At 48.3% G+C, this 12,325-nt stretch overlaps 1 protein-coding gene across 1 annotated transcript; it reads right to left on the reverse strand.

The window, feature by feature from the left end:
* Nucleotides 1–1,955: 1,955 nt before the first annotated feature.
* LOC4331082 (wall-associated receptor kinase 2) lies at nucleotides 1,956–5,097 on the reverse strand. The gene is made up of 3 exons (XM_015768297.3): nucleotides 3,854–5,097; nucleotides 3,534–3,698; nucleotides 1,956–3,201 (listed from the first exon to the last, which is right to left on the reverse strand). The coding sequence occupies exons 1-3, from the start codon at nucleotides 4,815–4,817 to the stop codon at nucleotides 2,021–2,023; spliced, it is 2,310 nt and encodes a 769-aa protein (XP_015623783.1). The 5' UTR covers nucleotides 4,818–5,097; the 3' UTR covers nucleotides 1,956–2,020.
* Between the last annotated feature and the right edge of the window lie 7,228 nt (nucleotides 5,098–12,325).

A 12,325-nucleotide genomic window follows, 5' to 3' on the forward strand; every position in this document is an offset into this window, starting at 1 on the left:
GTCCCACCGGAACTTAAAAACAAAAGTAGAAGTAAAAAGGGTGGCGATGCGCCGAATTGTATTGATCGTGAAGATATTACATAGACCCCGGTGTGTACATATTTATACCCATGGGTTGATACAAGTCCTTATCGGACAATAAACACACTTTCCTAAAGATAAAAGGAAACTAACAAATTATTCCTAATTAATAGATAAACTGCCATGCCGCATCCTCTTTAAACTCTGTCACTTAGGGATAAGCTTCCTTTAGTAGATTTATTTCCTTAACCGAATATAGCAGGAATCCGACTATTGGCGACTTGATAACTCCTATCGGCTGATTCCGAGATGCTGCAGCCGATAATGATTCTCAGCCGATGACGTCTTTGCCGATTACCAAATTTCACTGTTAACAGTGGAACATGGATAGCGGAGGATGTCGTGGCTGCACCGGGGATGAGCTCCGGCGTGGAACATGGATGGCGGAGGATGTCGTGGTCGCGCTAGCGACGAGCCCGGCGTAGGGCGAGGCAGCGGAGGACGCGGCCGCCGGCGATGAGCTCCGGCGTGGAACATGGATGGCGGAGGATGTCGATCTCCGGCATGGGACGTGAGGCCGCCGCCGCCGAGCTCCAGCGTGGGGAGTGACGGTAAAGGACTTGCTCAAACGCGGAGGACACGGCCACCGACGATGATGCCTTGGTGCCTGGCTCCTGATACCCAGTAGAATCACCTGATATCAGTCGGTATCGATCTGGTATCAACGAGAATAAGTCAATACCAAGTATCACATGATACCTCGTAAGTATAATCACATGATACCTGATAGGAATCGTCTAATACCTTGCAAGTATCATTTGATACGTGGTAGAAATCGCATGATATCTAATAGGTATCATGTCCTGATACCTAACCGGTATCATCCCGCTCGAACGGGATTCCGTTGTAAAGCATCCCCCTATTCAGATTTAGATCTTCAATGTGAAAAATGACCCTACTATATTTATATTTATATTTATTGATCCGGGATGTGTATTACACCAAGTGAAAAGGGAGTAGGTAGCTTGTCTAGTCCACCAGACAGTAGACTTATTCCATCTCGTACAGTTTCGGCCCAGTTCGCTCATCGCAAAGAGCCTAAACAAAAGGGCCCAATACTAGGCCTTCTCCTCTCTAATGGCCTTCCAACAAGGCTCAATGTGTCTCGAGGGCCTTCAGCCCTTCACGTATCATCCTCCCCACCCACTCTCTCTCTCTCTCTCTCTCTCTCTCTCTCTGTCTCAAGCAGGTCAGCGGCCGGCGGCTGGAACCCTTCCTCCCGTGCCTCCGCCGGCGTCGTCGGAGGCGCAGACTGTCATTGTCTCCGCCACAGCCGCCATACATGGTGTCTACCAGAAGTCCTCCGTTCCTTCCATCCTCTGGGAGCTGGGAGGGAGCTGTCCGCTACGCCATCCGCAGGCTGTTCCTACTCCGCCGCCGACTCCATCTGGTCTGGTGAGCGCGTCGCAAAATTACGAATAACTCTACTAATTTGGTATGGTTCTTGTCAAATCAGGCATGCAGAGATGACCTACTCTGTGTAGAAGAAAAAAAAATCCTGTCAGGGACGATCGCCTCCCTTCATTGGACGACCAACTCTAGGAGTGTGATGGTCCTGACCCATACACGGCGGTATTTGGGGAGAAATTTCCCCATGACAATCCAATGTAACTCGCTTTACAGTATATATATCTTTGATTTTGTGGCAAGTCCTTATCTTCTTATTTAAATGTTTCTATTTAATGATCATGAGTTGTCTATACATCATGTTGTTTTCACCTTTTCTTTTAAGAGAAGAACGGACATGAACCTTTCAATACTCATAGTGACATACCATTCTTCTCTATCGTCTATGCAATTTCTTGCTTTTATATTACAGAACACATAAATTTCTTGGTCGTTCTTTGGTTGCACCCCATGGATGTGTTTTCATATTACATAGAAAAGAATTTGTATGTGAATTCATTGATTTATAAAAGATTAACGCAAACAACATTATCTACAAGCTAAATGTATATGTACTTCCTTCTTCCAGATCAAGAACATCATGCTGCCTGAATTGGTAATTTGGATTTTGATGTTCAATGCCAAGCAAGCTTTGATTCTCCTCAGCATTACCTTTAGCTTCAGCCCAAGGGTGCTGCTGGTATCTCCTCAACATCTCCAACCTCTCTGCTACCTCTTTCATCGTTGGTCGTTCTTCACCGTTCATGCTTAGGCATCGCATGAGGAGGTCTGCAATCTCTGTTGCCATTTCGTCGTTCATCTCTTTCCTCACTTGGCTGTCCATAAGCTCTCGATGACGACCAGCCTTCACTGCTGTGGTGAAGCGTGACACCAAGCTCATGTCTTCCTCTGGCCCGTCTAGGTACAATGCCTTCTTCCTGGTTAGAAGCTCCAGCACGACAACACCAAAACTGTAGACATCGCTCTTATCGGTTAACTGGCATGTCATTAGGTACTCAGGGTCCAAGTACCCACAAGTTCCCTGCACCAACGTGGCAATTGCAGCCTCATCAGTTGGTGCTAGTTTGGATGCTCCAAAATCTGCAACTTTGGCGTTGAGCTTGTCATCAAGTAGGATGTTAGCCGTCTTGACATCTCCATGGAGGATTGGTGGAGAAGCTGATGAATGCATGTAGGCGAGCGCCTCGGCGGACTTTGCGGCTATCCGAAGACGGTTATCAAGTGCTATGTCAGTTGTGGGTTCCTTGCCATGGATGTAGTGGTAGAGGGTGCCGTTTGAGACAAATTCATAGACTAACATGGGCACTTCTACCTCGAGGCAGCAACCGAGCAGCTTGACGACATTCCTGTGATTGATCTGGGAGAGAATAAACATTTCTCTAGCAAATTCCTTGGTTTGAGCCTCCTCCATCATCTTGGACTTCTTGATGGCCACCACCATGTTGTCCTCCAGGACACCCTTGTAGACAACACCGTGACCGCCGCGGCCGAGAACACGGTCAGCGGCGAAGTTGTTGGTGGCCTTCTTGAGCTCTTCCGTGGAAAATATTTTGAACCCACCAGTGCCTCCACCAGAGTGCATCTGCTGCTGGAGGATCACTCCACCGTTCTGCTCGAAGAATCTTTGCTTTGTTCTGATGAGCTTCCTCTTCTGGAGCCCCAAGTACAACCAAAAGCACATGAACACCGACAAGAACACACCAACGCTGACCCCTGAAGATGGCATTGCAATGTCACTCATCAGAAATCGGAGAATCAATAGAGAGAAAGGTGCATTAGGGTGTGTTTGGTTGCTGGCCACACTTTGCCACAACTAACATTAGGTAAGTTGTAGCAGCCACAAAAGTGTGGTGGACAAATTGCTAGCCACAAAATGTGTTAAAGTTGGCAAAAAAAATTAAGTCTATGACATGTAGGACATGGTATTGAAAAAATGTGGCAAGTCACAACTGTGGCAGTGAAACAAACATATACCTAACACACTGTGGCAGTCAAAAGTGTGGTGTGGCCATGAACCAAACACCTCCTTAGTGTCTCAAAATTACCTGTGACTATTTTCAGTGCTAATGTGAACTTGTCGTTTGGACGGCAATCATTTTTTATGGCATCTCCGCTGAATCCATGAGGGCAATCACACTTATAGCCTCCCAGCAGATTTGTGCAGACTCCGTGGCATGGGTACTTGTCTAAGTGTTGGCACTCGTCAATATCTTGGAAGAGGAAAAACAAACTCATCACTTCTTGTCAGAATGATTGTTATTTATTTGAGGGCAGAGAATATAAGAATGGCGAGCAAATGAACAATCCTCAATGTTAACTTGATAACCAATATCTGCATTGTATTAAGGTGTCTAGTATTGTATACCTGTGCATCCACCGTCAAGGTAGGGGTTGCCGTCGTAGCCATTGGAGCACTTGCAGCGGTATCCGACACCATTGGTGGAGTCGACGCAATCGCTGTTGGTGCTCCTGCACCCGTAGTCCGTCCTGTTGCGCTTGGCGATGTCGCAGTTGGCGACGTTCCGGATGGCCCAGTCGAGCACGACGGGGACGGCGAAGTCGTCGGTCCGGTTGAAGTCGGCGCTGTCCCGGTAGGTGGTGTCGACCCACCTGTCCTCCACCACGAACGCGTACCGGCAAGAAGTCGTGTTCTCGCGGAAGATTCTCCCCTGGGCTTCCTGGAAGCCTTGAACGGACGCCTCGTAGTAGGTGACATTGGGTGGTATCCTGCTCTGGCAGCACCCAACGCCGGTGCACGCCGCCGGCGACACGGAGTTCCACTGCGACGGTCGGCAGACGGACGTGCAGCCGGTGATGTAGTAGCCCGCGTCGTCGCTGAGGTAGCCGAGGTTGGGGCAGCCGAGCGCGACGAAGCGGTTCCTCGCGGCGGATACGCGGTAGGTGTTGCTGCCAAGGAGGGACAGGTACACCGTGTAGTTACGGGAGTTGTCGCTGACGTAGCTCTCGTTGCTGCTGTAGCACTGGCGGAACACGTTGACGAGAGCTACGGCCTCGCCGTCGGCGATGGACAGGCTGGCCAGATTCAGCCGGCGCCCGGCCAAGATCGATGTAGGCGTGGGGAGTGGAGGGAAGAAGGTGAGGCGCGGAGGGAAGTAGCTGTGGTTGCAGAAGAGCTCGTAGCCGAAGTCGCGGGCGCAGCGGGCGCCGATGCCGAAGGGGTAGGGAACGCTGATGTTGCCGCACCTGTCGGGGCAGCCCGGCAATGGCTGACCCGACGCTGGTCTCACCGGCGCCAGGGCGACGACTAACAGTAACAGCAACACTACGACGCCTAAGCTGGAAAACACCCCCATTTCTGAACTCTGCATTGCTTCTCGTTACTATGACGCTGGTTTCAGCATGCATAAATAGATCGTATTGACATGACATGAGTATATGGCACGTGCACTTCGTTCTTTAATTTAGTTGGAGAATTGTAAAGGAAGATGCATTTGCATATGCTCGTTGACGAGCTAGGTTGGTCGCTTCGGCGGTCGACGACTCGACACGTCCTCCGAACCGGACTGTTGCGTCGTACGACAAGGAAGGAGCTAAGCTGTTCCACTTGTAATGCTGGGTGGGTCAGAAAAGCACGAATCCGAGCATGTGTTCCACTTGCACTGTTGGTCCAGTCAATTGCCTTGCCCATTTGCCAATCCTTTTCTTCAGTGGAGGACAGTCCCCGCGGGATTCATTTGTTCAGAAATGGAAACGTATTTTTTTTTTTGCGAACGTAAATGGAAACGGATTTGCAGTGGTCTATTCCTTCCATCCCAAAACAAAACAACATGGGATGGAATGTAATAATCTAGTACAAGTACAATGAATCTAACATTGGTTTATCTAGATTCTCGTTGTGCTAGATTATATTATATCTTATCTTAGGTTGGAATATTTTGATATGAAGGGAGTAGTGATTTAGTAGTGGATACCATCGTATATACAGCGTTCAGAAAGATAACCTGGCAAACAATGATTTTATTCTACTTCCTCCGTTTCATATTATAATAAGACTTTTTAGCATTACCCACGTTCATATATATGTTAATGAAGCTAAATATATATGTCTAAATTCATTAAAACACACACATATATATGTAAGCAATACTAGCAAGTTATAATATGAAATGGAGGGAGTAGAATCTAAAATGACGCCTAAGTGTCGTCTTGTAAAATTTAAGGGCAACCAACAGTAATGATTTTTGGAGGCTGGATTCGCCCTTGATCACTGATCAATTGTCCCTCGGCTATTTCTGTTGATTTCTTACTTCCTGCTGTGTTGCCGGTTTTCTCTTTGCTCCTCGTTACAAAGCTACTCTAAACTAATGTAGTACGACCGGCCTGTATATATGCTACGGAGTACGTACGTTTATGCGGTTAATTATACAAGAGCTGATGGCCGAGTAATTAAGGCCAGGTTTGATTTCATGGGCTAATGTTTAGCCCTCACCTTTTAGCCTCAAATTAGCCCACAAGAATCTAAACAGGTAGGCTAATTTTGGGCTAATATGAATTAGCCCCCCTCAAAACATTAGTCTCTCCAAATATGTTAATGGGGCTAATTTTGTGTGGGGACCATAAAAAAACAGCTCTCTCTCTCCTTCTCTCTCCTCTCTTTTTACTCTCTCTCCACCTTTTAGCCTTGCCCATAGATCCAAACATACGATTCTAGGCTAATGTTTAGCCTACCAATTCATGACTAAATATTACCTTTTAACATTAGCTCTAGGCTAATCTTACATAAGTATTGTAAAGAAGCAGCCTGCACTCGACAAAGCTATTTAATTGATTTACTCGAATGATGCGGAAAAGCAGGGTGCTGACTGCTGACTCCTACATGCTCTGACCAGTCAACTGCACTGCTATTTGCCAATTTTTTTCTTCCCACAAGAGAAACGAAAATTCCAGAATTTTTTTCGGTTTTAGATTTTTTTTTAATATTTACAGAAATAATCTATCGACCAAAAAAATTACAGAAATAGCCCCTGCCGCCCACCTCTGGGGCAGCAAGCTGACGTGGCAAACGGGGGAGGAACGGGCGGTGACGGAGGGAGGGTTTTTTTGCAGGAAAACCCTTGCCGGGCGGCAAGGGGCCCGAATGCAAAAAAGCCAGTCGGGGCCGGCTATTTTGCAGGCGGCCCCTTGCCGCCCTCTGGCCGGGCGGCAGGCCTCGCTGCCTATAAAAGGCCTGCTGCCCAGCCCCCAGCCCTCATTCTTCTCTCCTCAATTCCAGTGAAAAAAAAAGAAGAGAGGGGAGGAGAAGAGAAGAAGGGGCGAAGCCCTGCCGGATTCAGACGCCGATTTCAGGTAATATTCATAGATCCTATATGTGACTATTGAGTTAAATAGTGTGTATTCTTTAAAAATTTGTTTGAATAAATGCATTATATTTTTAGGGTTTTAGTTGTACTAATCTAGAAGTGCGTATTGTAGATATCGGTAACTACGTAGATCTGCTAATTTGGAATTAATACATTACCGTTGCATTGGCTTACACAAGAAGATATTACGTTGTAGATGTTTATTGCATGAAAGAGTAATATGATCTAGTTATTTCGTTGACAGATATGTCGAACAAACAAATATTCCAAGTTTACCATGGACCAGGAAACGTCCGTTACGGGCCAACTGGGGTAGATCTGTCAGATTTTATTGTATCAGAAAGGGGAATTGATAGACCGGCTGAGAGGAGTGTACCTTCTATAAAAGGATGGTTAATGAGGGGCTTGAGAGTTGATCCACAAACAAGTGACATAACAATCAATGTTATAGTAAGTCGGGCAACTGAGGGTTTTTATTGGGAACTAATGCCAGTTCAAAACTCTCGAGTGTGGAGATGGTATTTGGAAAATGCATTGCAATGTGGGTGGCCTCTAGCTTTGGTTCCGTTTGTTCACCCGAAGGATCCAGGTGTGCAGACGAACATGGATGATGGTGAGGGACCAAGTGCTGAAGTAAACGAGACTTCTGTGGAGGAGGTCAACGCACGAGAGGACGGGGGCGTAGTAGCTCCAGTGGGCATTCAACCAGGTGGAGTGGCCGACGAGGGGGAGACTGTCGGTGCCATTGTGGATGAAATGGAGAGGGAGGATTCTGACAACGAGCGTGTAGAGGAAGGTGATTCGTCAGATGATGAGACGGATATTAATCCAGCAGAATGGGCTAGTGAGGATTTTTCTGGGCTGATCGTCTCTGAAGAGGATAGTGTGAGATGGGAGTACAAAGAAAATGAGGTTATTCAGGGAGCGATTTATAGTAGAGCAGAAGATATGAAGGAGGCGGTAAAACATTTTGCAGTGTCACTTCATAGAGAGTTTTGGGTTGCCAAGTCGAACCGGTCGCAATATGAAGTTCGGTGTGTTAAGGAAAAAGATGGTTGTCCCTGGAGAGTGCACACGTATAAGGGGAAATGGAAGGATTATTGGACAGTGTCAGTTGTTACCAAGCATACATGTTTTCTACCTGGTGTTCAGAAATACCACAGGAACATTACATGTGCATTTGTTGCATCTGAGATGTATGCGCATGTCATCGATAATCTCACATATGAACCAAGGTCAATAATCTGACACATTGAAGAGACATACAAGTATACTATTAGCTATGCCAAGGCCTGGAGGGCCAAACAGAAAATAATAGAGATGAGATTTGGAACTTACGAAGCTTCGTATGACAATTTGCCACGCCTGCTTGGTGTTATCGAGGAAAGAAACCCTGGGAGCTCTTACGAAGTGAAGAAATTCCCCTCAATTGAACATCCTGGCAAGAGTGTGCTGCAAAGGGCGTTCTTAGCTCTACATGCATGCAAGATGGCATTCGTGAACTGTCGTCCTGTTCTCTGCATTGATGGGACATTCTTGATAGGAAAGTATCGGGGCCAGATACTAACAGCAATAGGGGTAGATGGGAACAATCAGGTATTGCCCTTGGCATTTGCTTTTGTTGAGAGTGAGAATACCGACAGCTGGTACTGGTTCCTGAAATTGGTTAAAACAAAAGTTGTTGGTATGAGGCCAAATGTATGCCTGATACATGATAGGCACGCTGGCATTCTGCGAGCGATAGGAGAGTTGCAGTTTGGGAGTATGGAACGAGGATACCCCGGTGTTTGGGAAGATGTACAGAGTAGGTGGTGCATGCGTCATATGGGAGCTAATTTTTTCAAGCAATTCAAGAACAAGGAGCTCATGAACATGTTCAAGAGGCTGTGCAATCAGAACCAGGAGAAAAAATTCAATGAGCTTTGGAAGAGATTAGATGAGTTGACAGCCAAATGCAGTGATCAGCGTGCAGCGGCTCCATCGACCGCCGTTGCTGACCCTCCTCAAGCTCTTGGACCTCTCCCAACGGATAGTCCAACATTGGTTAGAAGAACTGGATTGGAGATTCAGAAATTTTCTCAGTGGATTCTGCATGAACGAAAAGAGAAATGGGCCAAGGCGTATGACACAGGTGGTGCTAGATATGGAATAATGACAACAAATTTGGCAGAAGTTTACAACTGGGTGATGCGCGGTGTCCGTGGACTGCCACTAGTTGGCATAGTGGAGTTCATTTTACATGGGACATGCAGGTATTTTAGGGATCGGTTCCAGGTAGTTCTTCCCTCTATGCCGAACAACAGCATTTTGTTTGGAGCTTTCATGCAGAAAAAGCTAGAGGAGTTGCGTAAAAAGGCCATGAAACATCGAGCTCTAGTGCAAGGTACCCAACAGCACAGGTTTGAGATACTATGTCAAGATAAGGCAGGCAGGGGTATCTACCGCAAGAGAGTGAAGCAGGAGTGTGTTCTCAAAGCCGACGGCACATGTCATTGCTCTTGTGCAAAGCCGAAGCTGCTCCACAGGCCATGCACCCATGTCATTGCTGCCGCAGCGGAGTGTGGCATACCAGATGCAGTATATGTGTCACAGTACTTCAGTAAGCAAGCAATATATCATACGTGGAGCGGCGAGATTTATGGGTTCGGCATAGCTGGGGAGTTCACAGAGACTAACGATGAAGTACTCAATATTCCTGACCCATCGAAGCTCCGAGGCAAGGCTGGAAGGAGGAGGACTCGTCGCATCCGCAACGATATGGACGAGTCGGAGGCTGGCAGGGTGAAGCGTTGCAGCAAATGCGATGAACATGGGCACACCTACAAGCATTGTCCTAAAGACAAGGAGAAACCAAGTGCGGCGGAGGCAGGACTATCAGGATCAGCAGCAGATGGAGCTCGCCCTACGGGTGAAGGCACTACCTCCACTCGACCACGTCCTAGGCGTCGTCGTGCCACGTCTAGCTACGTGGTGTAGTTCTTATGTTCTATGTCGGCATGTGGATTTGCTTGTAATTCGTTTCGAACTTATCGATGTGTTTATGTTTCGTCGTGTAATGTCAGACTTCGGCATGTCATGTCTTTAGGTCTCGTGATGTAACGTCGGACTAAGGCGCCTAACGTCTTTAGGTATGCTGATGTATGTCAGACTTCGACACGTAATGTTATGTTATATTATTGAACTCTACATATATGTTAAATTGCACGTCATCATTATGTACCATTAGTAACGTTTGCTATATTTAAATAGCCTGTACTCTTGTTGTACATAATTAATCTCATGATTTTATTACTATTTCATAATTTTGCAAGTTATCTTTTGTTTTACAGTACTATTTTTTGAATTGTTCTAACACGAAACACTATATTTTTCAGAGATGGCACGTCAGGATACACCTCAGTTGTTGGACCCGGCGATAGATCACCGACACCGGTCTCACCTTACTGCGGTGCAGGGGGCTCAGCTTGGGACGTTCCGGGCACGGACGTGCGGTGAGCTACTCACGGTTCACGACTCCTTTGTCGAGAGGTACGAACAATGTTTTACTATAAGTTAGTTGCACTGTAATATTTTTTATAATGACATATTAATTTGTTATTGCAGGCTACGTGAGGCCGGCCTCCTACCGATGTGTCGGCTGGTGGAGGCTGCGGCCGGCGACGCGGACCCGGCCAGACGATGGACGGTGGACAGGTCCCTCCTAGCAGCTTTGGTCGATCGATGGAGGCCAGAGACGCACACTTTTCACTTGCCGTGCGGTGAGGTAGCCCCTACCCTACAGGACGTATCGTACTTGTTGGGGCTACCGCTCGCGGGAGACGCTGTTGGGCCAGTGACCACGGCTGTGGACTGGCAGGACGATCTGACGGCACGTTTCGCACTAGTACAGCGTGCACCGCACCTCCCGCTCGAGCCGTTGGCACACCACCGCAACACCAGACCTACGAAGAGGTGGCTGCTTCAGTTCACCGTGAGTGTTTTTGTACCGAAATGACAATCGTATTACATATTTAGTCCGCAGTTAAGGTGCCTAACATTTTATCGACGGCTTGCAGGTTGAGCAGCTACAGGCGGAGGCCGACGAGTACTCCTACAGCCGATGTTTGGAGGCGTACTTGCTCTGGCTTTTTGGCTGGGTGATGTTCTGTGGCGGTCATGGGCACGCGGTCGACAAGGGACTCGTGCACTACGCCAGGAGCATCGCCGACGCCGCGGTAGGCGAGGTGCCTCAGTGGAGCTGGGGTTCCGCGTTGTTGGCGGCTCTGTACCGTGCACTTTGTGAGTCTTGCACGAAGACGGATCCCAGCGCGACCTTTGGTGGGTGCCCTCTCTTTCTTTCTATCTGGGCAGCTGAGAGGATTGCGATCGGCCGCCCTGAGGTGGACCAGCACGCGTACGAGGAGTCACTGTACGAGGAGCGACCAGAGGTCGACTACCCTACGATGGGTACTCTGTGGTGCCGTCGTCAGGTACGTTGCATCGATCTTATCGTATTGTTAAGTTAATTGCTAAGTTCATTGTACATCACATCGATCGTCTCGTATTGCAGCGCCGATGGGCTCACGTCCAGGTTAGGCGGTCGTATCCTGAGTTTGTTATGGAGTTCGACCGCCTTCTGCCGACTGACGTCGTGTGGGAGCCCTACAGTGCAGCGGCTACCCAGGCTCGTGCGCCGTTGGGTCTGTCCACACTCTGCACCAGGGACCAGGCGTACTGGATGACTACGGTTCCGATGGTCTTCGACATCTGCGTTGAGCCTCACGCCCCTTTCCGCGTGATGCGGCAGTTCGGCTTCCATCAGCCCTTTCCAGTACCGTTTCCGACCACCGTCCCAGCTGCTGTTCACCGGTAAGATCTTGCACTACGCTTTCCGTTGTTGCATTAAAATCTGCCTGTTCACAATAATTTGTAACATCTGTCGTTTCACACTAATATTACACATTAATTCGCAGGTACTCGCGCAAGGGTCAGCACTCAGCTGGCGACTGGCCCGCCAAGTTGGCGACTTTTGTTGAGGACTGGTTGCTCGCAACCGAGGAGGTCGTGGACCACGAGGGAGAGCCACACACTGAGGAGTCGTACCAGGCCTACCTACGCTGGTACCAGCCACGCACCCGTACTAGGGTCACCTTCGCTCCCTTGGAGCAGCAGCCCCACGTTGCGAGCACTAGAGACCTCTATGCCAGGCACCGCGACCAGGACTTCGCTCGTGCTGTGAGTACCCTGCATCGCACCATTCCTTTATGTTTTCATGTCTTTCTCTTCGTCAAATTTTACGAATATTTACGAACAAATTAACCATGCAGGTCGACGACATCAACCGGGTCGTCGTTGATGGTTCAATGACGATCCAACGTTTAGGCGCGGGGATTCCGGTACCCGTAGAGGAGCACCTGACGACGTACACGCGGATGGTGGAGTCGATGCGCTCGATTCTCCGAGTTCTCACCTGTCGTGCAGACGACGTTGCTCGGGCAGACGCAGCTGTACAGCGGCCACCCGTACCAACTGGTCCC

Source organism: Oryza sativa, chromosome 2, assembly GCF_034140825.1.
Source record: "Oryza sativa Japonica Group chromosome 2, ASM3414082v1".
Classification (NCBI taxonomy): domain Eukaryota; kingdom Viridiplantae; phylum Streptophyta; class Magnoliopsida; order Poales; family Poaceae; genus Oryza; species Oryza sativa.

Coding starts and splice junctions, on each gene's coding strand:
- LOC4331082 (XM_015768297.3), bottom strand. CDS start 4,817: ATGCAGAGTTCAGAAATGGGGGTGTTTTCCAGCTTAGGCGTCGTAGTG. Junction 3,699..3,853: donor CCTTGACGGTGGATGCACAG/GTATACAATACT, acceptor TCCTCTTCCAAG/ATATTGACGAGTGCCAACAC. Junction 3,202..3,533: donor AGCACTGAAAATAGTCACAG/GTAATTTTGAGA, acceptor TGCCATCTTCAG/GGGTCAGCGTTGGTGTGTTC.